General features: G+C 50.3%; 2 protein-coding genes across 5 annotated transcripts; both read left to right on the top strand.

Annotated features, from left to right (window-relative positions):
- Positions 1–3706: 3706 nt before the first annotated feature.
- On the top strand, positions 3707–15885 carry LOC114911092 (early endosome antigen 1). The gene is made up of 16 exons (XM_029254345.1): positions 3707–3795; positions 5499–5616; positions 5744–5860; positions 5970–6026; positions 6116–6184; positions 6266–6355; positions 6621–6730; positions 7022–7568; positions 9463–12498; positions 14303–14450; positions 14541–14643; positions 14735–14894; positions 14996–15103; positions 15197–15410; positions 15525–15607; positions 15694–15885. The coding sequence occupies exons 1-16, from the start codon at positions 3707–3709 to the stop codon at positions 15763–15765; spliced, it is 5121 nt and encodes a 1706-aa protein (XP_029110178.1). The 3' UTR covers positions 15766–15885.
- A 4817-nt stretch (positions 15886–20702) lies between these two features.
- LOC108941534 (dual specificity mitogen-activated protein kinase kinase 3-like) lies at positions 20703–26928 on the top strand. Of its 4 annotated transcripts, none has more exons than XM_018764273.1 (12): positions 20703–20810; positions 22200–22253; positions 24615–24678; positions 24804–24852; positions 25017–25130; positions 25246–25365; positions 25448–25564; positions 25670–25972; positions 26056–26133; positions 26221–26360; positions 26437–26482; positions 26589–26928. In XM_018764273.1, exons 2-12 carry the CDS (start codon positions 22238–22240, stop codon positions 26691–26693), a joined length of 1152 nt encoding a protein of 383 aa, XP_018619789.1. In that variant the 5' UTR covers positions 20703–20810; positions 22200–22237; the 3' UTR covers positions 26694–26928. The 4 variants fall into 4 exon arrangements, with proteins under 4 accessions (XP_018619789.1, XP_018619788.1, XP_018619790.1 ...); XM_018764272.1 differs by having other exon boundaries at positions 20703–20827; XM_018764274.2 differs by lacking the exon at positions 20703–20810 and having other exon boundaries at positions 22034–22253; positions 25670–25721; positions 25845–25972.
- The last annotated feature ends 126 nt before the right edge of the window (positions 26929–27054 follow it).

Raw genomic sequence — 27054 nt, 5'->3', positions numbered from 1 at the left:
ATATACTATTGATAGCAAAGGGAATTCTCACTCCATCACTTCCTGTACTGCGTCTCCCCAGCGTGCTTACGTTGAACGTACGTGGCTTATGTCATCACAAAGCGACGGACCTTTATTGTAGTTTTTAATTACACGTGTCAGTATTTATTTAGGGGGAGCAGTAGCGCAATGGGTTGGCCTGGGTCCTGCTCTCCAGTGGATCTAGGATTCGAGTTTCGCTCAGGATGCTTTGCGGCGGACTGGCGTTGCGGTTCAGAAAATGTATTTATTTAAATTTCTGTTTTACATTTGAGTTTCATGGTTTCCGTAAAGAATTTTGGTTTTAGGCTGACTAGTGCGGTCTGCTAATTCCCAACTCATTATTATAAATCACAGATGAAACAAAAGTGTATTTATTATACAATACAACAATATATTTCAAAATTAAGGCAATTCCATCATGATCATCATGATGTGTCAAATTGCCAAAAAAACTGAAGATTTTTTACAAAGGAAACTGGCAAATAAAAGAAATATTAAAATGGGCAAAAGAACACAGACATCAGATGGCAGATTACTGGAAAAGAGCATTATGGACGGATGAGACTAAGTCTTTAGTGTTGCAGATGACTGGTATTTGGCATGTTCTATATGAAGCAGCCAACTGATGACCTGTAAGGTACCTGTTTCTCAAACTACAGACTCTGATGTACTTATCTCCTTGTGCAGTTGTGCATCTGGGCCTCCCCCTTCTTTTTCTCTCCTGGTTAGATCCAGTTGGCCCTCTTCTCTCAAGACAGTAATGGACACCTTTGTATGAAATCTTCAATTTCAGTTTAGCAATCTGATGCTTGGAATAACCATATATGAATACACACGCAACACTGTCTCCAGCCACTTGTCCCGAGTAGGGCTGCGGCAAGCCGGAACCTAACCCAGCAACACAGGGCGCAAGGCTGAAGGGAGAGGGGACACGCATATAATAAATGTGTCTTTCCAAGACTCTGCACTTCATTTCAGTTTTGCTTTCAGGACTTGATTGTATTTTGAAAGTGTGTTTGCAACACGGTCTTTGCAAGTAAATACTGTTCAGGGTTTTCACATGTAAGGTGTCATATGACTTCTCAGCTATAACATGCTGATCTGCTGCTTGTGTTGCACCTCCTCACTGTAGAGTATACCTGTGCTCAGGGGTTAGCTGCTCCAAACCCCAGAGGGGACAGTCATGGAGAGTCATGCTCTCTGGTCCCAGCTAAAGCTTTGTCCCCTGCTGATTATGCACCCGTCTCTGATTGACACGTTCTCACCGACTATTTTTTGTCTGGGAGCTGATTTTTTTCAAAAGCAATTAATGTACATAGTATTCACAAAGGGATTCTGCCTACCTGAGGGATTTCACAAGATGAATGAATGAATTAATGGATGAATGAAACTTTGCTAATCCCAGAGGGAAATTTTTTCTGGTTACACCAGCACACAATGTAAAACACACATACACATAACACACACACATATACATACATTGAAGACACAGAGATAAATACATATATAAGTTATGTAAATGAGTTTTGCTTGTCTGTAAATGCTGGAGGCACCTAGAACCACAGCAAATTCCTTCTATGCATCAGCACATTTGGCCAATAAAACTCATTCTGTTTCTGATTCTGAAAGGAAAGTTAGGTAGATGGTGGCATGGTGGCACAGCAAGTACCACTGCTGTCTCACAGCGCCTGGGTGGTGTGAGAGAACGTGGGTTTGATCCCCCCTCAGTCTGTGTGAAGTTTGCATGTTCTTCCCGTGTCTGTGTGGGTTTCCTCCGGGTGCTCTGGTTTCTTCCCACAGTCCAAAGAGGTGCCTGTTCAGGTTCACCCACAGTGTGTGTGACACAGAGAAAGTATGTTTCACTGGTGTATGGATGAGTGACCCATTGTAAGTAATGTATCTAGCAGGGTAAGTCACCTTGGTGAATAAGGTGTGTAGGGTGGTAACACTACATAGTATCCATTGTAAGCTGCTTTGGAGAAAAGTGTCTGCTAAATAAATAAGCAAGTATATTTACCTAATTAACCCCCTTATGGGAGGAACGCATGTTCCTACAGTGTTGTATACACCACATATGTCTTGATGAGGTCGCTGTCCAGTGGAACTACGTGGGGTTCATACTTTGCAAGGTCCTCGGTTACTATGCCCTGTCTCTGTGTCCCAGCCATCACTGTGCCTCAAGGCAGTGTCACCAGGAAGTGCTCCATGATGCAAGGCTACAATCAAACTTGCAGAGTGTGTGGAGCCATCAGAACAGCACTCATCCCTGTGCTCCAGAAAAGTGTCATAAGCCTGAAGCTAATCCAGGAACTGGGGGATTAGGGGCCTTTTCACACCAGATGGGATGGGGCACCAAGCCAATCCCTGGGGACTAGTGTCCAACATCGTTAGTGACACGGTGAGCAGCTCTGTGCATGTGCGTGTCTTTCTGTTGCGCAGGTGATAGGAGGCCTTAATGCTGTAACCCACAGCAGCACACAGGGGCAGAGGAAGGGGCTCACAGACACACTGACCACTACTCAGGTCGTGCGGCCACTGTGTGCACGTGTGTGTGTGAGAGAAAGAGAGAGAGAGGAACAAGCACGCACGTTGCTGCAGCTATTCTCTGTGGTGCAGCTGGAGCCCACAGAGTGAGGAGCTGCTGGACACCTGTGGTGAAATACAGTAACTTAGTAATGCTATTAACTGCACAGCTCTACTGGAGCATTAAAGGACACGTGTGTATGTAGGAGGGGGTCTCTCAAGTGGAGGAGGGGCTTCCTGTCACCATCCTGTCCAGCAATGCAGAGCTCCCACACACACTTGCTGTGCCCTGGCTGGAGCACCGTCGTCTACAGCAGGGACCATGGCATCGCAGGATGAGGAGGAGCACAGAGGAGGAGTGGGCGCATCACCGGGACATGGGTTCCCCACACACAGCACACACACAGGTGGGCCTCGCACTCAGTTACTGTGTTACTGTCACTGTCAGTGTGTGCTACCCTGTGTGTCTCATGTCCACTCCTTCAGTCCACGTCCCTCAGACAGCAGCTGTGTGGTTGTGATGCCCCAGTGGGATTAGAGCCCTGTGGGGTGTGAGGTGCTGCCTGTGAGCCGTGTGCTGAACTTGACCGTACCCCTAGCCCTACCCTCAACCTAAAGACATTAGAGCATACAGCAGGTGAGATGTCATGATTAGAGCTGCTGCCTTCTACTCAAAGCACCTTGGTTCGAATCCTACCTCCCTTTGATCCAGTTAGTTACCCTGGATTAGAACACCAAAAACTACCCAGCTGGGAAATCAATGTACGTCACTTTGGAGAAAAGTAGCAGAAAAGAGTGGGAATTGTTGTCGGTCATGGGGGAAAAATCACTCCCACAAAGACACTAGGCCTCCCTCCCGGCATCACGTATACCGCCTCTTCACCGTTTGACTCTGTGATCACTACCTCCATGTTGATTGTGGTTCACATCCCATCTCCCCCTGCTCTAGTCAGAGGTGTGTGTGTGTGTGTGTTTTGCTGTATGTCCTCACTGCCCCTCTCTGGCTCTGTTCTCATGATCAGATTGTTCGGGAAGAAGTCTTGGTGCACACAGGCAGGGAGAAGAAGGCCAGGAGAGGAGCAACCCAGAAATACCCCACAGGTACAGGACCCCCAGTGAGGAGATGTCAGGGTGGGCAGGGCCTTATTGGGGAGGAGTCAGGATGTACACCCAGCTGGGAGGTGTGCTCAGGACCCTGCAAATGGGTCAGCAGGATGCCCAGAAGGAGCAGCTCTTTAGCCTGGAGTCCAGGTGGGAGAGCACGCACGCGCACGCACACACACACACACACACACACTCACACTCTCTGTACTTGCACATTCCTCACACACCTTGAGTGTGGAGAAGAATATGTTTAACAACTAATGAACAAGTACAGTGACATCTTATATAAAGTTATATACTCTCCAGTTTGTCTTTTTGAAGTCCTCATTTTTCTGAATTGGCCGCACCTGGTGCTCGCTATCTCTTAAGAACCCCACACCAGGTGCAGCTGTGAATGCCAGTAGGGAGTGACTGTTTCCAGGCTCCTGTCTGCCACAAATATCACTTGTAATGTGTCCCCCCCCCCCCCCCCCCCCCCCCCCTGCAATGTTCTCTGCTTCGTTTACCACATAATATCAAGGTATGTATAGTTATTGACTATTACAGATCAGGTTCACATTTGTAAGTGGTTACTCTGGATATTGTTTTGTGAGGTCTGTCTCTAAATATGTTTATTTGATGTCATTTTATCATGTTTAGTTAATCATTTCTTAATCCTTCATTGAGCTTCAGTACTTATTTTTCAGTTTGAAGTTTTGGAAATAGTTAAATGCAACAAATGAATCTGATCTGTACAAATGTATTGCTACATTGTGTATTCCTGCTCCTACGGTCTGTTTGAAAAAATAAGCAAAATAATGAAACAAAGTCTTCAGAAAATATGTCTAACATGGTTTTAATTGTGCCATTATTCAATAAACACTTCTATCAAGATGAGTCTGTGTACATACAGTTTTACATTTATTTACTTAGCAGATGCTTTTCTCCAGAGCAACTTCCAATTAACTCTATGTAGTGTTACCAGCCCACACACCTTATTCACCAAGGTGACTTACCCTGCTAGATATACTACTTATAATGGGTCACTCATGCATACATCAGTGGAACGCACTCTCTCTCTGTCACACACACACACACACACACACACTATGGGGGAACCTGAACAGCACGTCTTTGGAGTGTGGGAGGAAACCCACACAGACACAGGGAGAACATGCAAACTCCACACAGACTGAGTGGGGATTGAACCCACAGCCTCTCACACCACCCAGGTGCTGTGAGACAGCAGCACTACTCACTGTGCTGCTGTTTGGCGTTAAAGTAGACAGTGAGAGACAAGTTTGTTGCACTAGTCACATAGATAATAGTTCATATGGAAAGTCTCATGGTAAGTCACTGGTAGCTCTTTAGGGCCATCTGTGAATAGCTGCATGTCATTGTGCAATGTGTGTTTGTGGTGCAAGTTCTCAAAGCTTATACTTTATGATCTTACTATTATTGATATTTACTCTCCTTTCTGCATGTTTCCAGATGAATAAATGTAGTGTTGTTCTCTTCAACAGTTTTTACTCTTTTTTGTTTTTTTTTCTTCCCTTATGTTCTCTTTCTCCAGCTTGGTCTATGGTCTTGCTCCTTCCTCATGATGCTCAGCTCTGCTGCCTAAACTAGATTTAAATCCTAATTCCCCCAGACACAAACACAGTCACGCACAACACAGGCTTGCCTGCAGGTCAATGCACTCAGTCCACAGCACAGATACTCTAACATACAGAAGGCACTTTCTGTATCCACTCCACTGACGTTTGAGTGTTCCCACTGTTCCTGTCTGCTGTCTGACTGAATGTCTGAAATGAAGAACACAGGAATGTATTTTAGAGACATGTGTGTTTGTGTGTTGGAACCCTGACCAGGCGCCCGCTCATCACAGACAAGTTAGAGGCCCTGCAGGGCAGCAGAGGGAAGCGGGAGGACGTCTCCTCCTCTGTTAACGGCACCCGCCAGAGCTGCAGTGCGCACTCTGAACAGCAGGTACCACCTCATGGTCCTCTGCGTTGCGACCTTGTAGCCACCGCCACCGCCAACATCAGCTGAATTGTTGATGAACGTCCACATGTGAAGTGCAGTTGTTACTTAATTAACCACTCCGAATTTGCAGGCACGTCCACCAGAGGGCCGCTTGGAACACACCATGTCCCGCACCTTGCAATCCTCCCACATGGGGGTCAGACGCACCAAGTCCCTGGACCACAGATTGATGGAGTCGTCCAGCACAGTGAGGGCTCTGCACAGGCTGTGTACACACACTCATACACATACACCCACACTCATGCGCTATCTCCTTCATGTGCATCGGGCACTTCCCGTCTCTTCCGTCCCTGCAGCCCGACCAGCTGAATTTCAAGAAGGGCTGGCTGTCCAAGCTCTTTGATGGTGGAGTGGTAAGTACCTGCTCCATGACGGTTTGTTTTGCCTGACCGTTCCGTCTTGAATTTCTCATTATAGATACACTTCTCTTTACATACCTCAGTGGAAGAAGCGCTGGTTTGTCCTCACTGACCGAAGCCTGAGATGGTACAGGGACACCGTGGCGGAAGAGGTAAACTCCAGCACCACTTTAAGAGCCCGTGGGCCACTGGACCGCTCACTGCGACACACAACATGTCCGCGTCTGTTCCAGACGGGCGATTTGGACGGCGAGGTTGACCTGTCCACCTGCTGCGATGTCACCGAGTTCCCAGTGCTGAGAAATTATGGCTTCCAGATCCATGTGAGTCAGGCTATGTTGCTGCTACTTCAGTGTTCCTGCTGGACCAGAAATGCAGTGGTTTGTTGCTGAGTCTGGAGGAACTTCAGCTGTGAAACCAGAAGTGTAACATGGAGTCAGTGTGTTTATGTGGCACTTGTTTGGCTCACAATATCCTTTGCTGATGTGCTCTGACCAGGGTGCCAAGTACATACTGTCAGTGTGCTCATTGCAGTTTGGTCATTGCTGTCAGTGCAGCTGTAACCACAGGCTGTGATTCTTCACACAGACAAAGGATGGCACCGTCACCCTCAGTGCTGTGACCTCAGGAATTCGCCGCCATTGGATACAAGCCATGCTGAAGAATGTTAAAACCATCACTGCCCCTGATGTCACACGGTAAGTGAAACATGCTGGAGGTGGACAGTTTTGCAGCTTCTCCAATGAGCGTCCATCGCCACTGAAGTTCTTTCCATCTCCTCTTGCTCACTATCCTGCTACAGGAAACCCACCTCTGTGAAGCTGTCAGGTTCCAAATGCAGGTTCAAAGGCTTCTTTGTTTGTAGTCTTTCTCCATAGTCCCCTCTACACTGTGGCCCCTCCCCCTGTCCAGAACTCCTCCCACAGTTCCCCCTCCCCGCTGGTTGATCAGCGTGTGACACAGTGACCTGTGAATTGTTTCTCTCCCAGCACGTTTCTTGAAGAGGCCAGAGCCGTGGCCCTGCCGTGTCCCACCATGTCTGGGTTAAATGCACACAGCTCCAAGGCGGAGCTACAAACACAGATGGACAACCAAAACGGTACGGAGCAGCGGAGGAGGAGGAGCCGCATCCGTGACCGCAGGCTGGAGGGACGCTACAGAACCTTTGACTGGGCTGAGTTCCGGCGAGAGCTGCTGCCGCAGAAGTTGCCCAGACCTCCTGAGAAGGCTCGGGACACAGTGGATAGGAAGGCACTGCCCACCCCAGCCACCACAATGCCGAAGGAGGAGGGAGCAAACAGAGGAGGGTGTGGCCTTGAAAAGGATCCACCCAGGGAAGAGGGGCTGAGCAGCCCTCCCAGACTGCAGCAGGAGACCAATCTGCCTTGCCAGCAAGAAGAAATCAAACCCCCTGAAGATGAGCGGCAGGTGACCAACAGCGCAAAGACACCTATGTCTGTCACCCCTGACCTTTGTTCTCCTCTGCAGAATGCGCTGGAGAAGCAAAGAAAAGCCTTGGACAGTGATGTGCTGCAGGTACGAGAGGGGGATGTTGAAGCTGGACAATCACATCTTAGTCTGAATCATTTTGTCGTCATAGATGTTACATAATTCCACACTAATGTTTTACGATAGTACCGGTACTTTATGTGTAATGAAGAAAGACACATTACCTTACACATTAAAACGTGTCATTTGTGCTACAGTGTATTTTGATGTTTAGAATACGTATAAAAGCACATTGTTTCTGATGAAATACAGAAACGCTTATATAACCCTGGTGTTGACATATAATCATTGAAGCCCATGTAAGAAAGTTTTCAGTTTGCAGTAATGAAGAGGTGTTGTCATTGATAGGAACATGAAGGTCTCCTACAGAGAGCTCTCTTTACAGCACTTTATCACAGTTAATCAAGTCATGGTGTTATTTTTTAATGTCTCTACTTTTTCCTTTATGTTCGAAACAGTCTTCTCGTGTACTTGCCGGACATACATCGTACTTATACTTTAAAGGTGCAGCATTTACCCTGGTAACCAAAGTCATTAGTGAGCAGTGTGTAATCATCGGGAGGTGAAAAGTGGTGGAGATTAACCAAATGAAACCATCTTCATATCTAGTTTTTCACTTGATACATTTGTCCCCTGCTTATAAAGTGCTGGGTAACCAACTTTTTGCCATGACAAACTTTTCTGAGAATAATTGTTTCTTTTTTCATAAACACGACTAGCATACCCATTCAAATCATGCTCCAAAGCTTCACCCAATCGGCCAACACATAGAGATCATGAATAATCAGCGCTGCCTTGCATGCTTGTGAACACCGTGCCCTAGCTCTGGTCACAGTCCTTTTTTGTGCTTTATTTACAATAACTGCAATATACTATATCCAGTATGCAGTAACACATGGCGAAATTTTTCTTAAAAATAAGTGCAGAAAACAAATTTAAATAACCAAACAAAGCAATGAACTGTTACTGTACTCAGCAAGTGAAAAGAACAACAGTTGACTGGGTTGTGGTGGGTGGAGAAAGAAGGAGGCTTGGCAGTCATTCTTGCACTCACAATACACAAATGCATGGCAACAAAATGAGTCAACCAAACCTGGAGGAAACCCACAGAGAGACTGGGAGAACACATGAACTCTGCAGAGACTGAGCAGGGATCAAACCCAAGTTCTCACACCACCCAGACACTGAGGCAGCAGTGCTGTGCGCTACGCTACCATCGGCAGCCTTCTTTAGACTTACGTTGGATAAATTTTATTATGCAGGTATTTTAATCCAGAAGTGTAAACCATTAAACCAAATTTCTGGATAAAGAGTTTGTGAGTTGAGGGGATGTCTATACAGTCAGTTTGTGTGATGCCACTGGTTTTGCAGGCACATGCTACACAAGTAGCTGCATGTAGGACTACAAGAGAAATGTGGAAGTGTTGAGGAGTCCGTGGCCTGTGTCGCATTTGACTAATGACCTGTGGGAGTAATAAACTTAACTGGACCAACAGTTGGTTTTTAAGTAGGGCACCCAATGTATATGATTGTGGGCACGCATGCAGTAAGAGCACAGTTGTTCCACCTGGACAAGGGGACTGGTGACTCCAGGTGTTCAGTATAGCCTAAAATGGGGCACCTGGTAGTGTTGTGGTTAGCATTGCTGCCCTTGGACCCAAAGGGCACAGGTTTGACCTTCACCTCCAGCCATAGTACCCTTGAGCAAGGTGTTTAACCTAATTTGCTCCAGTAAAATTACCCAGCTATATAAATGGGTAAATAGTCAGTACCTTAAATAGCTATATGGGTAAATAGTTAAATACCTTAACATTGTAAGTTGCACTGGAGAAAAGCATGGGCTAAATGATTAAATGTAAATGATGTGCGTTAGGTCACAGCCCAGAATGAGTAATGGTGTGTGATTCACTCCCCAATGAAGGACTCTCCATCTTCACCGTGGATACCGGCGAGCTCAGGCCCCCAGCATAGAACAGAAGAGCAGGGACAACCCAGGCTGAGTGAGGCCTCCAGCGAGTGGGCACTGGCACAGGTGAAAAGTGAGCTCCAATTGGAGCAGGAGCGCTCCCGGGAGTGCAGGCAGCGGTGGGAGTGTGCGGAACAAGGCCTGCGTGTACAGCTGCAAGAGCGCGGGGAGTGCCTGCAGGCTGTGGAAGCCCACCTGCTGCAGAGGGGTCAGGCGCTGTTTGACCTGGAGCAGCAGCAGGCCCTGCAGCACGACCACCTGAATGAGGCAGAGCAGCTCCAGGACAGACTGGCCGAGGTGACGGGGCACCTCGTCACCACTGAGGAGGCGCAGGCCATTTGCGAGCAGAGGCTGCAGGAGAACCTGGAGGTGCTGCAGGAAAAGCAGGAGCGGGAGCGCCACGGCCTGGCCCAATGCCTCGCCACCGCCCAGGGCAACATGTGGCAGCTAGAGCAGCGGCTGCTGGAGGTTGAGCAGCAGGCCGTGGCGCTGCTCAGTGACAAGCGGCCCACCAGGCTGGAAGCTGGAGAGGCCCAACTGCTGCTCAAGGACGATGCCATTGAGAAGCTGACGGAGAGCGTGCGGCTGCTGGAGGCAGAGAAGAGCCAGCTGCACCGACGCTGTCGGGAACTGGCTCAGCAAGCGGTCATAGCTGACAGCAAGTGGAAACAGCTCAGGGAGATGGGCTCCTGTGCCGAGAAGGCAGAGTGCGTCCAGCAGGTGGCCTGGGCCTTGCAGCAGAAGGACAAAGAGATTGAGAACATCAAGGAGATGTACGAGAAAATGCTGCAGCGGAAGGACCAGGACCTGAACGAGGCAGTGGTGAAGATGGCTGCTCTGGGAAGCAGCTTGGAGGAGACGGAGTTCAGGCTGCAAGCTAAGGAGCAGTTGCTCCGCCAGCTGAGCTGTGGAGGAGAAGCGTCCAAACTGCAGGTCAAGCTGATGAGTGCCATGGAACAAATTGTCCAGCTGGAGCAGTGCCAAGAGGGCCTGCGACTGGCACACGCTGACCTTCAGAAGGTGCACACTCAGCTTCAGCAAGACTATAATGCCCTCATACTGCACCTCAAGTCCTTCTCCATTGCTGAGACGCTCACCATGTGGAGAGATGCTAGCTGTGTGGAGGAGATGCCGGAGGACCATGGGTCTGTTCACTGTGGTGCCCCCATGGGGCCTGGCAACTTTGTGTCTCAGGACTCCTGCAAGGCTTCTGCAGGAAACGACCCGGCTGGGTTCATCTCTGTCATCCGCTGCCTGGAAGCAAAGCTCCTTGCCACAGAGGAGAAGCTCAGAGACATCACAGTGAAGCTACAGGATCAGCAAGATTCTGGGACAGGGTGGCCCAGCTGGGGGTGTGGCTCTGGGATAGAGACTTGTGCTGAATTGGGAAAGCTGAACAATGAGCATCATCAGGACACAGGGAAGTGGACCAGTTCCACCAGAGCTGTGGACCCCCTATGCAGGAGGACTCAGACCTGGATGGGGCCCAATAAGAAAGAGGTCTCGGCAGGCCTGAGCCATGATGGCCCGGTCTCAGACATGGAGCACCCCCTGCTGGTAAAGGTGGGAAGAGAGCTGAGCAGCATTGCTCATAATATCGGACTGGGAGCGGGTTTCTGGGAAGACAACTGGACTGACTGTGAAGCGAGGGACAGAAACGTGCTACAAGAAAACAGGGCGAAACGCATTGCAGAAATGTTGGCTTTTGAGGCACTGGTTCTGAGCAGGATGGCATCCTCCATACGGAGTCAAAATGCGGACCTTTTCCTGAACCTCAGTGAGATTTACCAGGAGGTGGAAAAACCGAACAGCAACGATGATGGTGATGGAGAGGTTGATGTACATGCTTTGGCTCTCAAACTGAGAGTGGAGAGTGAGTTTTGGATAGAAGTGGAGAAGCTAAAGATGTGCCAAGATGGTGCAGAGTCAACCGAAGGCTCTTTCATTGAGAACCCTTGTGTCAAAGCCAATCTGGACTACGCAGTTCAGAATCTGAAGCTTCTGTATAAGGTGAAATTCCAGAGACTCCAGGAGGACGCAGTGAACATGCGGAAAAGCTCACCGAGCCGAGACTGGACCCTGAGAGGGAAAGGAGAGGCGGCCAAGAGTCCAGCTGTGGATCTGATCCCTGAAGACATCCAAAAGGAACCAGCCTGTTACCTTGAGAATCCCAGGATGAACCGTCCTGGGGACCTTCCATCCTATAGTACCACGATGGAGTCCCTTCGACTCAGCCAAGACACTCTGGCCTCTGAGCTGGAGGCTCAGGCTGTGTTCTTGCAGCGCCTCTCCAGGGAGGTGGGGATGAGCCTCGAGTGGAAGAGCAGCGGTCTTCACCTGTGGCTGGAGGCTGTCTACAGGACAAACTCCTGCTACAGCAAGGTCTCTGACACCTGGGACCACACCCATTGCCTGCAGGAGGCCATGGTCCAGGCCCAGGTGGCCTACGTGGTCTGCAGACTGAGGGCAGAACACAAGAATAGCCTGCAGCTCTGCAGAGATGCAGCCTCTCTGCAGGCAGAGAACAAACACCTGCGCAAGGAGCTGCTCCAGCTGCAGCAGCATTTGTCCCAGCTGGAGCAGACAGAGACCCGGCAGCAGGCGGAGGCATTACAGGTAGAGCAGAGAAGGGCTCCGACTGAGCTGGCACTCGTAGAGGAGGCGGCTGAAAACAAGCGCAAGCTGGAGCTCGTCCTCATCGAGATGGAGAAGATGGAGGACCGACACGAAGAGCACATACAAAAGCTGGAGGAGACCTTTCAGAGGAGGCTCCGTGAACTGGGCAGCAGCCACGAGGAAGAGTCACCACATTGCCGAGCTCCACCAAAGCATGCCTCTATCCAGCTTACGGACTTGGTGGCGCTGAGGAAGAGGATCCGGGAGCTGGAGGCACAAGTGAAGGTCATGAAGAAGGAGCTGGGGAACAAACAGCTGGAGAAGAGCATTTTCTGCCTGAAAGAAGAATATCAGCAGGATCTGGAGCACTTGAAGGTCTCCTTTCTTTCTCCATCTGTAGACCATGGCTGTGTAATGGTTGGTCAGATGTACACATCAGTCTCCATCAGTTCCAGGTCTAGTCATGCTACAGGTAACTGATATGTCTCTAAATATTATTTAGAGTAAAATTAACTCATCCATCATAACAAGGTTCAGTACAATGAATAACCACTATGACTTATGTAAGTACATACCCTTTTTAACATGAAGCACTTTTGATTTAGTACAACAGTGCTATTGTCCATTAGGTGGTCAGTTCACTGCCAGAAGGGGAGTAGGGTGCGGTGGCGCAGTGGGTTGGACAGGGTCCTGCTCTCCGGTGGGTCTGGGGTTCGTGTCCCGCTTGGGGTGCCTTGCGACGGACTGGCGTCCCGTCCTGGGTGTGTCCCCTCCCCCTCCGGCCTTACGCCCTGTGTTGCCGGGTTAGGCTCCGGCTCCCCGCGACCCCGTATGGGGTGTGTGTGTGTGTGTGTGTGTGTGTGTGTCTCTTCACTTCCAGAAGGGTGCATGTAAGAAGCCCAGTGGCCACTGCTCTGCTTTCCTTCAGCCGGTCAGTCGGAGCTTTTAGATAGGAAGAGTTGAGTCCCAGTGCAACTCTGAGGCTCTGTGTGCTGGACAGCTCCGTAGAAAGAGTGCGCTATTGAAGAACAGGTACGAACGAGAGTCTCGGTGCTGCTCTTGTTTACTTCACAAAGACCGCGGTGTTACCGCTGTACGCGAGGCCCCGGTTCGGAAACTCGGTTTGAAATGAGTAAAAGGCGCACGAAAGACACACGGCTTCACCCGCAGCCGCTGCAGAAAGGAGCCTTTTCAGCGTCACTTGTAGTGCGTCTGGAGTCGAAAGAGGAGAAAACGGAGCGCTCGGCGCCGAAGCGCTTGTTCAGCGGGAAGCACGCAGCTGGACTCAAGGAACAGGGTAAAACAACCACAATGGGATGTAAAAGAGAGTAAATAAAAAGACACTATTTATTTTCTCAGTGCAGGGTTTCCCCCACTGGAGAAAAGCTCTGTAGTTATTGATGCATCTGGTGCTCAGATCATGTTCATGATGTCATTAAAATACAGACAGTTGTGACCTCTGTACAATTGTACAATGGGAATTGATAATGAATTTGGGAAATTTTACGACTGAAAGAGGAGTAACATTTTTATTGCAGATCAAGTATCATTATGCATAATGTAACATTTATTTTGGTATTTTAATTTCTGGTGACGTATTTTCGATCCAGGAACTGACACTTTTTTTCCATCAGAAGTAATGGTACTTTGACCCCTAGCCAAGGGCTGGATTCACACTCAGATTTATTCATTTAGCAGATGCTTTTGTCCAAAGCAACATACATCTCAGCAAAAATCCAATTTGTGCGTTACATTAAGAGAAAGAGACATGGCTATGGACATGTGACTCTTGAGTGAACCTGGTTTGTTAACCTAGTTTCATAGAACATATGAACCCTGTCATGTGAGGAACAAGTGTATATATTTTGAATGCTGGACTGCAGCCATCAGTCCCTGAAAGTTTGGAGGAGTGCTGGGGTACTCTGGATCGATAAGCCACACTAGTGAAACCTGGAGGCAAGTGGGGATGTTCGTTTCTCCTGAGAGCAGGAGCTTTTCTGCTCGTCAGACTTCCGGGGACTGTGGGCTATGAGTGTGCCCTGCGGGGCTGCTGGAGTAGCTCTGTGAAGTGCTCTTGCCTGGATCTCAGTGTTTGGCCTGGACCCTGTCTGCTGCATCTGCTGCTCCACTGACCCTGGCTTTGTGCCTTTGTGTGTATGTGCGCGCACCCGCTTGTCAGGTCACGTGCCAGCTGGGCTTCGCTGCCATGGAGGATGCCCATCAGAAGGCAATGGAGGAACTGCACAAGCGGCACCAGACGGAGACGGCCAAGCTGCAGGAAGAGCGAGACAGACTTCTAGCTGAGGAGACAGCAGCCACCATCGCCGGTAATGTACCGCTACTCTCCCAGGCGTGTGCGTTGCTCATCATCGCTGCCATGCGTGACCTGACGGCGAACGTCTGCCCTGCCCCCACAGCCATCGAGGCGATGAAGAAGGCCCATCACGAGGAGCTCAAGAAGGTCCAGAGAGCCCAGCTGAGCAGGAAGTCCGACGCGGATGAACTAGGCTGCCATTACGAGTGAGTAGCTCTGCCTGCCCGTGTGTTTGTAAGGTCTGTCCTTGCCCCAGCTGTGCATCTGAGGCCTGAGTGTTTGACTGCGGCGCCCCAGGGAGGAGCTGAAGTCTGTGCATCGGGAGCTGGATGTGCTGTCCCAGCAGTACTCCCACAAGTGCTTGGAGAGCACACACCTGGCCCAGGCACTTGAGGCCGAGAGGCTGGCGCTGCGGCGCTGCCAGCGGGAGAACCGTGAGCTGAATGCACACAATCAGGTGAGCCAACAGGGAGCAGTGTCTCCCACACACGTGGAGCACCAGCCTTGCACACGCTGACGCAGAAAAGTGGCCCGTGTCCAACACTCACCTGCCTACAGGAGCTCAACAGGCAGCTGAGGGAGGAAATCTCGCGCATCCGCAGCGGCCCGCCGGCTATCGGGGCCGGGCCCTCGGGGACTCGGAGCTCCGAGCGGTACGAGATGGAGGTAGGCAGCTTGCGGTCACCCCGCCTCCTGGATGCGCGTGCACCCGAGTGCCTCCAAACAGAGACAGAAGTTGTAACATTTCTCCTCCTGCAGGTCTTACTGCATGTGAAAGAGGCTGAGCTTCAGTGTCTGAAGCAGGAGCTGTGTTCGCTGCAGGACGAGCTGCAGGCGCTCCTCAGGATACGACACGCTGCTCGACCTGACCGCTCCCAGAGTGCTGAGCGCGGTGCTGGCGACAAACACAGCAGCCAGCTGAGCGTTACCAAGGCCCAGGAGGAACACCTGGCAGCTGTGATGGAGGCCCGTGGTAGGACATCCACGCTCTACTAACGCTTCCCAACCGCTCCAGAGACCCCCGTTCTGCTGGTTCTGCATTTGTCACAATTACAATTAAAAACTAACTGCATGCCTTCACATGCAGGTGTGAAATGTGAAAGCAGCACCGGGTCTCAGAGAAAAGAACGCAACCAGTCGGCCCGGTCCAGCAGAGGCGTGAGATCGAAGGTCAGTGGCTACAGCACTCGGAACAATAAATAATTGTGGGCGAGTATGATGGTTAATGAATAACGCAGGGTCACTACTGCACACAGAGTCTGAAGGAAGGCCTGACTCCCCAGGAGTGCACGAGGCTCTTTGAGGACGCGGACTCGAGGAAGATCTGAGAGAGCAGAGGCACGGCAGCGCAAACACCCTGATGGCTCGCATCTCAGACTATCTGGGAGTACCACTGTGGGGGTCACTGAATGAGACATTGCTGAGGGGTGCAGAGTACAGCACTGCGGCGGGGGGGGGTGCCAAATGACATCCGAAGTACGGTGTTCATATTTCAGACGTGAACTCTTCTTTGTTCTGTGTGTTAATGTCCCTGTCTTTGTATGTCTTTGTTGTGCTACACACTTCAAAGGTTAATAAATCCTCCGTCTCAAAGGTGTTGGTTTGCGTGTGGTTCTGCGGAGTCCTCCGTGGTCCACACACCTCCTCCCATGGTGTCTAAGGGTCACTCACATGTGTGATTCTGCACTCGTTTTGTGTCAACTACTTATGTAGGACAGGCAACTAACCATGTGGGTGATTTTATACCTGTTATTCCTTTCCCGTGTGCTCACTCTTAATCTGCAGGTGGCCTCATGCAGGAGGAGGAAGGAGCATTCTTTTTCAACACACCATTTTTTTTTTTTAAAACAGTTTTAGCATTTAAACTGGGGGCATTGGGGAGACTTGACCTCAGCTCACCCGAAGGCAGCCCTCACTCGCCATCAAAAGGGCCAACTGCAACCCACTCATGAGTGACACAGAGGCCTGCATGGTCACACCTGGGAAGCCTCAGTAGAGACATTTGTAAGGGCATCACTGACTCATCATTAACAGGCTGCTGTTCTTCATCTTGCCTTTCAGTTGAGTTGTGTTTTTGCTACTCACTGCTCAGTCATCCAGGCTCCATGACAGCAGTGCAGCCACGAAAGGAATCATTCCAGCAGCACTTGACAACAGGAGGGCTGCTTTCACACGCCCCTATGTGTCTCTAGGGAAGGGTCGAGGTGCTTGTCTGAGTGGGGTGACCGAGAAAGATCGGGGATTCAGAGTCCAGGGTGTCGCTCCGCATTACGTGAGCCCACAGCAACAGGACTGAATACTGAATACCTGAGTTGTTGCCATGGCTGTGTTTCTTGTGCTCTAGGCTTTTCAGATCATTTCCCACAGATCTTCCCAGTTATTCCAAGCTCTTGATTCATTGTTGTGACTGAGGAAAATGATGCGTTGAGCTCCAGAGCCAAACTGCTGTGACCTCCCCACAGATGAGACCCAGAGGAAACGCAGAGGTGGCCAGCACTTAACGGTCTTCCTGTGACAGACCCACGGACTCCCAAAAGCACTCAACTCTATTCTCAGCTGCCACCCACAGCCCCTGCACTGTCACGGTTCTACCGGAACAAGTGCTTGTGGGGCACTTTGCATGAGTGGAGCGGAGGATGCCGCGGTCATGGAGCCGAACAGCTTCCTGGAATATGTCCTCCTGGACCTGCCGTTGGTCACGTCACTGTCAGCGAGGGAGCGCACAGCATCGGGAGGAAGTACGGAGCCTGTTCCACACGCGTGTGCTGGCATCGTTTTTTCCTAAATCCCACAGACTGCTATAGTTCTCCGTGTGGCTCCATCCCAACAGCTCAGACCACAGGCACCTGACTAACCCTAACATCCGAGTCTTTTTACTGGGCCGATTCCACTGGACTCATGACTGGGCTCAGTACTTACACCTCAATAATTATAACGCAGTCATTTAACCTGGCTGAACCTTGGCCTGCCTGCTATTTAATCTTGAGCTCTTCTTTAATGTGATGTTTTTCTGAGCTGGTTTTACAAGAGTCCCCTTCACAAAAGGGCCCTTTCAGTCCCTTCAGTTGTGTGTCAAGGATGAGCCCCTGTGCTGTGTGCTCATAGGTGCAGCTCTGCGCAGGACCCTATGCCTAACGCTCCGAGCATGACGTTGCAGGAAGGACTGCGTATTCCAGAACCTCTGAGTTCAGAGCCAATATTCGACTGTAGTCTGCTCCCAAATGAGTGGCAGGCTTTTAATGAGAGCAGCTGAACTTCTGGTACAAAAAATAAAGTATTACGATTTGAACCGTTTTTTTACCGTATCATCTGCAGGTCATTGGTCACTTGACAGCTGTTTTTCTACATCCTGCTCAAGAGCCCCAGGAAGCCCAAGGGAGAGATCTGAGCGGGTGAGGTAAAGACAGGTGGGTTCCACCTGTGCCAAGTGGGTCTCCACTGTGTCCGTCGCTCAGTTAATAAAATAAACTGCCTCTTTGATCTATGGCATTTAATACCCACACATATACAATGGCTACAACCACTTGTCCCGAGTGGGGTCGCAGAGCCTAACCTGGCAGCACAGGGCGTAGTGCCGCAGGGCGTAGTGCCGCAGGGGGAAAGAACACACCCCAGACAGGACACCTGTCCGCCACAAGGGACCCGAGACAGGACTTGAATCCCAGACCTGCGACACAGCGAGCCCCAGCCAAACTTGCTGCACCACCCCTGCATTTTGTACTTTCCATACTTTCTCATAACAAAGTGCCAGCTGCAGAACCGTGAAACCAGTCAGCTTTCCCATCTGCTAGATACACTACCTACAACGGGTCATTCATCTACGCATCAGTGGAACACGCACACTATGGGTGAACCTGAACGGCACGTCTTTAGGAGAAAACCCATGCAAACACAGAGAGAACACGCAAACACCACACAGACTGAGCAGAGATCGAACTCACGTCCTCTCGCACCAAGCAGGCTCTGTGAGACAGCAGCGCTACTCGCTGTGCCACCCACAAAAAACCTCACTACCCCATGTGAGGATTGAACTCACGACCTTCAGCTCCCGAGACTGACCCGCTACCTAGGCTGTTGTAAATTCTCCCCATCACTCATAGCAGAGAGACCAACACGGAGTGTCCTCACAGCACTGTGTTAAACTAGTTTTTGGACAGACTAACATTCCACCTTCATGTGACATGTAATGTGAGCAAATAAGAAGTAATGATAGGCTACTGTCCACGTTTCCTGCCCCGTGGCAAGCGCGGTGACAGCTCTGGCGGAGCTGTTGAGTCCCTGTCTGTAAAATACACTAGTGTGACACTCAAACAGCACCGTAATTTACACCAAGAAAGTCTAAGCGCTACAAAAACTGCAAAAGGAAATCAGTGTGTAAACATGCATGAAGTTGAGCGTGGATTTTCTGTAAATAAAACATTTATGACCACGTATGCCTCAGTAATAATATGATCATTTTAATTGACCCTGACCATGTGCATGTTCTTCGGGAGCCACGTGTGTAGCACCCTCCCGTGCTGTAGGGTGGAAGCACACACTGCCATTGCTAAACCTGAGGACAGTGAGAAAGTCTAACACACACACACTCCCAGATCTCACTGGTGTGTGGAGCTCCAGTGCAGCAGATGGAGCCTTCAAGTACAATGGGTGCCGAGGATCATGGAAGGATCCTGCAGCCGCGAGGCCACCGAGTGCTGTCAGGTAGGGAGTTCCAGCACACCCGAGGCCCGCTCACCCACTTTTGTTCCTGATGCAGAGATGTGACACAGATGTGTGCTCTGCTCAGTATACTTGAGGGCAACACTAGCTCCTTTTGTTCCTGTTGCCGTAGCGTCGAGTCCACGTCGTTAGCAGAGCCCCGCCCACTCTGGTCGCACCCCACAGTAGCTCCAAGTTGAACACCTTGTGGAAATGGAGCTGCATGTCCCTCCCGCACTCATCTTGTTCTTTTCCACCTCAGCGCTGCGTGTGAAGACCAGGACTGGAGGCCGCGTCCGTGTCCTCGTCCGGCTCAGGGGGGTGTCGACTTCCCAGAAGCTCGCCGGTGGATGTGCTCCAGGTACCGAGGATGCGGGTTCTCCTTGACAAACTTCTGGATATACCAGGAGGTCAGGTGGGCCTTCAGGTCCTCCTCCACCACAAAGTCCATGGCCGCCTCAAGCAAACGAGACACGCAGTCCTTTAACGGTCTTGAATGCTTACTAACATTTTGACAAGGATGGCCGAAGAGTCCGTGGAGCAAATCCGAAAGAGTACAAAGAAGCACCGAGAGCGAAGTCAGCCAGCTCCCTCCCCCAACGCACCTTGGCCAGGTGTTTGGCGATTCCCCGCCCCCTGTATGCGTCAGGTACCTGCGTGTGCTGGAGGTCGATGGTGCGCTTGCCCACATAGTCGTAGAGAAGCACAGCGCGGTCGTGGGAGCCTGCAGGCCACAGCAAGGACAACTGTTACCGTGTACGGCCACGATGTCCACACAGGCGGTGCCGCTCTGCGTCGCAGTCGGTGGAGCGACACGATGACACCGAGAGTACAGAGCAGGGACACAAAGTGACAGAGAGAGAGACAAACTGAGAGAGACAGGCAAGGGAGACATGATGTTACACGCGACGTCACATGGTGACAACGAAAGCTCATAGCCAGGTGATGGCCTTTAGTACAGAGTACGCAGTAAACAATTCATCGTTTGGCATAACAAATGATGTATATATCGGCAACAGTAAACTTTAGTTATAGTACTGCCGAAGTACTAGGCCAAGGACTAAAAGTTTATGAACAGTATGTATTTCTGAATGGAGATAAGGAGGGGGGGAAAAAAAAAAAAAAAAAAAATCAATCCAATCCAGTTCAGTCTAAAACTGCCGCCGTTTCCTGTTGTGTTCCACCCTCATCGTCGGGTTGGTTTCCATCATGTTTATCTACTCCGCATGAGCCATCTCGCCTCTCTGCGAAGGATCTTCAGAAATGACAGGGATAAAACTGCAGAAAGAGCGAACAACAACATAACATATCACTATCACTATCACTATATTCCCGGAAATCAGCTGTGAGATCACATGTGCGTCGGCAACCAATCACACACCACAACCAGGAATGAAACGTTAGATGACCTTTGCAATGTTGGCCAATAACACACCACAACCGGGATATCACGTGTAAGTTTCTGGCCAATCATAAACGAGAAGCCGGATCTCCGCTGCAAGATCATGTGTGCAGCGCTGGCCAGTCAAACACTGTGCCCAATTTTAGTTTGTGTCTGAACCTGCAGGAACCGCCGTTCGTTCTTATACCGTAATGGTATTTTCCACCCCTGCAGTATAAGAGCCGACGCATAATTTGGGAATACCTTAATTTAATTTAAGAAATAAACATATAAGTACGTGCAAGTGCAAGGTAACAAACTAGCCTAGGTTCCCTCGAGAGTCACATGTCTGCAGCCGTGTCTCTTTTATATTAATGTAATCATGCATAAAATTGGACTTTTGCTGAGATGTACGTCGCTTTCGACAACATCCGCTAAATGAATAAATGTAAATGTGTAGAGTGGAGGAATGTTTGTGTGTTACAATAGATGGGGCTAAAAAAAGATGTTATTATAGGGTTAATTATTAATTGCAGCTACTCGTGTGATGAACATTGGTAGAAATAAACTAAGTGTACTTAAGAATCACACGTCTGCATCTAAGTGTCTCTTTCTGCTGTGTAATGAACACACACACTTGTATTTCCTGTATGTGATTTTCGTCTCTTTGGAGAAAAGTGTCTGATAAATAGAAAAATGTATGTAATTGAAGTGTAATAATTGTCAGGTATGGTAAATGATTGTAAAATTTTCGATGGATATTTCTTCTCATTCATTGTTATCTTCATTTAATGTCTGCACTTACTGCTTAAAATGTTGGTCTTTTATATATATTGTTACGGTTTGAGCGGGAAATGTGTTTTTTTTTTGTGATTGGCTGGATTTGGGTGACGTACAGGGGGCTATAATAAGGGCGAGGAGGAAAGAGGAAAAGCCCGGGGCCGCTAAGCACGCTGGGAAGGCGGCCTGGAAGCGCAGGTTCCTGAGGAAAGGGGTTTCTTGGACCCAGTGCACTATTTCCCTCTGAGCCGCAGTTCTAATAAACGTTCCTCATGAACACTGTCTGTGTCCTTCACCCGGTCCGGACCCCGAACCCTGAACGCCGCGCGCCCCGATAGGAGATCTGATGTTAATCCTTGCGAAGTGTTGTATGTGATGTAAAAGAAGACGAAATGAGACAATTTTAAAAGTTTTTTTTTTTCCCCTGTTAATTTTGTTGTGCAGTAACGAGAGTAATGTTACGTTTGGTAATGTGATGACTTGGAGAAATGTTTGTGTGTGTGTATATTTATTACCTTCCTTAATAAGTGGATCAAAATCCAGGTACAGGCAGTGAAAGGAGCTCCTTCTCGCGCACTGAACCCAAGCGCCGCTGCAATGGGGCCTGCAGCTGCAGCACCGCCCCCCGCTGGTGACGTGGGCTGAGGCCCCGCCCACATGGTGTATATCTGACTATTCTGTGGAAGATCTGAATAAGGCTTTTTTTTTTTTTTTTTTTTTTGGACTTGTCACAACAAGTCAGGAGCTTATACTGTGTGGCTCTGGGCTCTGGGCTGTGGGCGGTGGGGAAGAAATTACTGTTCACCTCTTGTGTGTTCTTGTGACTTCTGGGTTTCTTTAACTCGCGCGCATATTTCCAGTATCACTCTGATTATTGTAAACTGCTTCCGCCTTTCTTGGAAGGTGTTTGGGAATTACCAGAGCCTGGAGCAGCTCAACTCATGGAGAAGAAAGAAGGTAAATGCGAGCACTTCCCTCTGTCACCAGCTACAGCTAGAAAGCACTCTTTTCCAAGAGCAGTTAGACGGAATGTGAATCCTGCATGTAGAAGGTCGGTCCCATTTGTGTTTGGGGAGGAGCAGACGGCACAGCAGGGCGTGTGGTTGTATTTGTTGCGGTCCGGTCGACAGGTGATCTTGACTGGAACACCAGGGCCTGGAGCTGTTGCATGGACTGAGATAAATTTTAATTTGGCAATATTTTCATATGATCATTAGGTCGCAATAAGAAATCATCTGTCACCTCAAGCTCATTGTAGACAAGTGAAGTTTGAACCCTTAAAGTCTAATGCTCACAACACATCGCCAGGTGTGGTGTTCCCTTGGAGCAAAATGGCCAAAACAGAGGAAGAGTTTTGTGAACATTTTTCACGTTTCTCTGATGTATTCAGCAGCAGCTTGACGAGAAAACATCGTCGGTCCCAAGAGGGAGCCCTGCAGAACACCGCCTTGAACTCGGAGCGCTCGTGATTGTTGATGAAAGGAACAACTGTAAATGCAAACAATATTGCCAAAGTACCAGAAATGTACACAGAATGAGAACTATTGCATTATCTAGATAAAAGGTGAACATGTAGACACTTGTCCAGACAGGCCAGTGTGAGAAGATATGAATGATGTACAGTATGGAAAAGTGAACATCACACATTATTAAAGGGAACAGTATGAAAGGCACTGTGTGTGGAAGGCTCAGTACAGGAGAACTTTTTGGATCAGATGGTCTCAGTGTATCCATAATAATTGTGGGTAATATAGTTTCTGTGCTGTGGTCCAGACGGAAACCAGGGCGGCACTTCCCTGCGTAAACACATGTTCTTTGCGTAACAACTGTAATTTTGTTTCCTGAAAATCTGCTTGTGAAATAAATTCTTGTAAAACAAACACTTAATTGGCATTAATTTAAAATAAGTGTTTAGGAGTCATAAAAAGTTGACCCATATTTTCTGCGAAACATGCAAAATTCCTGGTTTATCTATTCAAAAGAGGAGAAAATATAATTGAAACCCAAGTCTAGAACCTCAGAACTGCTCTGTGCACCATTAAATCCAGGTTTAAGACCCACATGTTTAAAATCACTTATTCGTACCTCATGTTTGTGAGCTTCTTTTTTCTGTCGTCTTTCTCCCTCTTTCTTTATTCTTTATTCTGTGTTTATTCTCTTGTTCTTGGGTGGCATCATGGCACAGTGGGTGACTTACAGCTTACGGTGTATGAGTTTGAATTGGGTTCAGTCTGTGCAATTAGCACGTTCTGCCCATGTTCATGTGGGTTTCTTGCAGGTGGTCTGGTTTTCTCCCATAATGCAAAGATGTGTTTAGTGAACTGCTGAAAATTCCCATTTTCGTGTGTGTGTGTGTGGGGCACTGCCCCGAGATGGAATGATGCCCTGTCCAGTGTGTGCCCTGCCTTTGCACAAGCAGTTATTAATAATGCATGTAATCCGATCTTTAATTGTGTCAGTCTTGAGAGTTTTGGCGTTCGTTGCGAATGTCTTCAGAACTCGGCTAGCTTCAGGTCGTACTCTTCGGAAGGTCATCGGTGGGAAGCGAACAGGAAATTGAATAACGGTCCTTAGTCATTATACTGCCTCTCAAGAGATTGCTGACTTCATCACTTGAAGTTTTAAACTGGTTGGCAGGGCTTCCCTTTGCCTTCTCACGGTCAGTGAGCACTGTACCATTTCTCTGCTTTGGACCAAAATATTGCGACGGACGACGGTTTTGCTCCATGACCGAAAGTGTCAACGTTTCAGAGACGCTCAGACAGCTGCAAGCAAACAGGGATGCGCAGGAGACTCCACTCAGCAGGTGGAGAGCTGCTCATGCTGAGGAGTTCCTGCAAAGTGACAGCGAGTTCACAGCTCCTTCTGCAGGTTTTGTGGCACAGGCTGAATTCTCGGTGAAGCGGCTTTTCGCTCTGTGTGGACAGCAGCTGTCGTTTGAGTCCAGCACTCGCTGCTGTCATGAAGAGATCTGCACTGTTTCTTTCCGCCCCAAACACGCACACCACCCTGCTCCTCCGCGTCCGCCGAGCTTCAGAGATCCTGCATGTTCCGACAGGAGCGTGACGCGCGGCTCTCCTGCTCCGCAGCTCCTCGGGTGCCCAGATTCCTCACATAGTTGTCCCTGCACAGCTCAGAAATGCGTTCCGCTGCGTCCCGCAGTCCGGGCGGGGTTTGCAGGAGCCACGCTGGCCAGAGAGCACAAGCGCAGAGCTCAGGACTGGGTTTGTCACTTCTATCTGTGGGAGGTGTGGACATCTGGGCCCCAGAGGGCTGCAGAACTTAGGCCTCATACTAACCCTGATCTCTGTCGCACAGGGAAGAAGAAGCACGGCCTCTCCATCCCGGACGAGGTGTTCTGTCAGGAGGAGCTGGACCCCATGTGAGTGACCTGCTTGAAAAGGTTTCCCCGTAAGCTGTTGCGCTGCTGATGACCCCCACGCGTCTGGTGGGCCTCACCCCCCACGCCCGCCCACGCGCTCGGCTCAGCTGTAACTGTGTTCGCAGGCCGCCGCGGAACCTCGACTCCAGGGCTTTCATCACCATCGGAGAGAAGGTGTGTGTGAATGGCCAGCAGTGTCACTGTCCTCCAGCAGGGGGGGCTGCGAGTAAAGAGCGCTTACACGTGCTCGCTCGCTCGCTCTGCTGAAGCTGTGCGTGACACCTTGTTTGGATGGAGCGCACGCGTGCGAACACACTCACTCTAACACACACTCCCAGAACTTTGAGGTACAGGCAGACGACCTGGTGGTGCTGTCAGAGCTGGGCCGCGGGGCATATGGGGTTGTGGAGAAGGTTCGTTACGCTCAGAGCGGGATCATCATGGCAGTGAAGGTAAGTCGCCTCCGGCCGCAGTGGCTGCTTCATCCTGCGTACGAGGATGACGATGACGATGACGATCATCATCATACAGTACATTCAAGCTTCAAGCTGCGTTTCAACCCCACAGAGGATTAGAGCCACAGTCAACAGCGAGGAGCAGAAGCGGCTGCTGATGGACCTGGACATCTCCATGAGGACCGTGGACTGTCCGTACACGGTCACCTTCTACGGGGCCCTGTTCAGAGAGGTGGGCGATGCGTCGTCTGCGAGCCTGTGACACTCTGGTGGGCCCCCACCCCCGTCCCACGGCCAACCCTCATGTTCCTTAGGGAGACGTGTGGATCTGCATGGAGCTCATGGACACGTCGCTGGACAAGTTCTACAGGAAGGTCATCAAGAAAGGGAAGAAGATTCCCGAGGACATCCTGGGCAAGATCGCGGTGTCGGTGAGAGCCTTTTGCCGGAGCGCTCCAGGAGCCTGACCCTTCTGCTGGTCACGCTCGGCACGCCTGCAGGTTTTCACTGCGTGTTGCGAACATCTCTGTCCCCAGATCGTCAAAGCGCTCGAACATCTGCACAGCAAGCTGTCGGTGATTCACAGAGGTAGGACTCCGTCCGTCTGCTACCGCACCTTCCTTTCTGCGCATTCTCCTTCACGCCTTCCTCCCGGCACTTCGTTGCGTCTCCCTCATCCTCCGGTTCTCTTTTCTCGCTCGTGTGTTGGAGACGTGAAGCCCTCCAACGTTCTCATCAACATCGAGGGTCACGTCAAGATGTGTGACTTCGGCATCAGCGGCCATCTGGTGGACTCTGTGGCCAAGACGTTGGATGCCGGCTGCAAGCCCTACATGGCGGTGGGTGTCACTTCTGCCGACGGCGGCGGCGGTTGAGCGCGGGGTGACCCGGCGCTGACCTTCGCCCACACGTGTCTCCGCAGCCAGAGAGGATCAACCCTGAGCTGAGCCAGAGAGGCTACAACGTCAAGTCGGACGTGTGGAGCCTGGGAATCACTCTGGTGAGTGCCGCTCGAACCCGAACCCCAACGCCAGCGCTCGTCCAGCTGCCGCAGGGGCCGACAACGGCGTGCTGCTTCGTCGTGCAGGTGGAGCTCTCGATGCTGCGCTTCCCGTACGAGTCGTGGGGAACCCCGTTCCAGCAGCTGAAGCAGGTGGTGGTGGAGCCGTCTCCGGCGCTGCCCTCCGACCGCTTCTCGGCCGACTTCGTGGCGTTCGCGGCGCACTGGTGAGGAGCGCCGGCGCTCTGCTGTCTCTTGTGCCCCGTTGGCGCGTCACTCACTGCAGCGCGTCCCTTCCTGCAGTTTGAAGAAGGATCCCAGGGAGCGGCTCGGCTACCTGGAGCTCATGGTAGGTGCGGTCGCCGTCTCTGGGTGAGGAGTGCGTGGAGCGGGGTGTGTGGGTGGGGGGTCCGGCACCTTCGCTCTCACACCTCTCTGTCTCGCCCGTCTTTGAGGAACAACCCTTCTTCAAGACTCACGAGTCCAAGGAGACAGACGTGGCCTTGTTCGTGACGGAGATCCTTGACGACGGGTTCGCCGCAGGGGGGGAGCACCGGTGACCGTCCGCAGGCTGCAGCGGGGCTGCCCAGCTCCTCTGGTTGCCATGCTCACCGCCTGCAATGGCATCACTCCATGTCTGCAAAGTCTCTCTCGTTCTCTCTAACTTCAGCTACTGCTATTTAAAGAAACAGGACTCTGGTAAAATGTGGTAAACTGGTGTTCTCGGTACGAGCCACTTGCTGCTTTCATTGGCCAAACACAGCTTTGCACAGTTCAGCTGGACATTTTCAATAAAAAAGCTGCTGTTAAAAAGCACAGTCTGAGTAACTTCTGTGTGAGACCCTGAGTGGTCATCAGTGTCTTCTACTACTGTGTGGCTGGTTCAGCTCCCTTTTTGGCTTCAGGATGCTCCCTAGAGCA

The sequence above is a fragment of the Scleropages formosus genome, chromosome 8 (assembly GCF_900964775.1).
Source record: "Scleropages formosus chromosome 8, fSclFor1.1, whole genome shotgun sequence".
Taxonomy (NCBI): domain Eukaryota; kingdom Metazoa; phylum Chordata; class Actinopteri; order Osteoglossiformes; family Osteoglossidae; genus Scleropages; species Scleropages formosus.
The sequence above is the reverse complement of the archived record's forward strand: the minus strand, read 5'-3'. Positions and strand labels throughout refer to the sequence as shown.

Excerpts from the sequence above, each read along its gene's own strand:
- LOC114911092 (XM_029254345.1), top strand. The coding sequence starts at position 3,707 with ATGTACACCCAGCTGGGAGGTGTGCTCAGGACCCTGCAAATGGGTCAG. Across the intron at positions 3,796-5,498 it reads CTCTTTAGCCTGGAGTCCAG|GCGCCCGCTCATCACAGACA; the intron begins GTGGGAGAGCAC and ends AACCCTGACCAG. Across the intron at positions 15,608-15,693 it reads GCAGAGGCGTGAGATCGAAG|AGTCTGAAGGAAGGCCTGAC; the intron begins GTCAGTGGCTAC and ends TACTGCACACAG.
- LOC108941534 (XM_018764273.1), top strand. Across the intron at positions 26,134-26,220 it reads GGAGCCTGGGAATCACTCTG|GTGGAGCTCTCGATGCTGCG; the intron begins GTGAGTGCCGCT and ends TTCGTCGTGCAG. Across the intron at positions 26,361-26,436 it reads GTGGCGTTCGCGGCGCACTG|TTTGAAGAAGGATCCCAGGG; the intron begins GTGAGGAGCGCC and ends CCCTTCCTGCAG.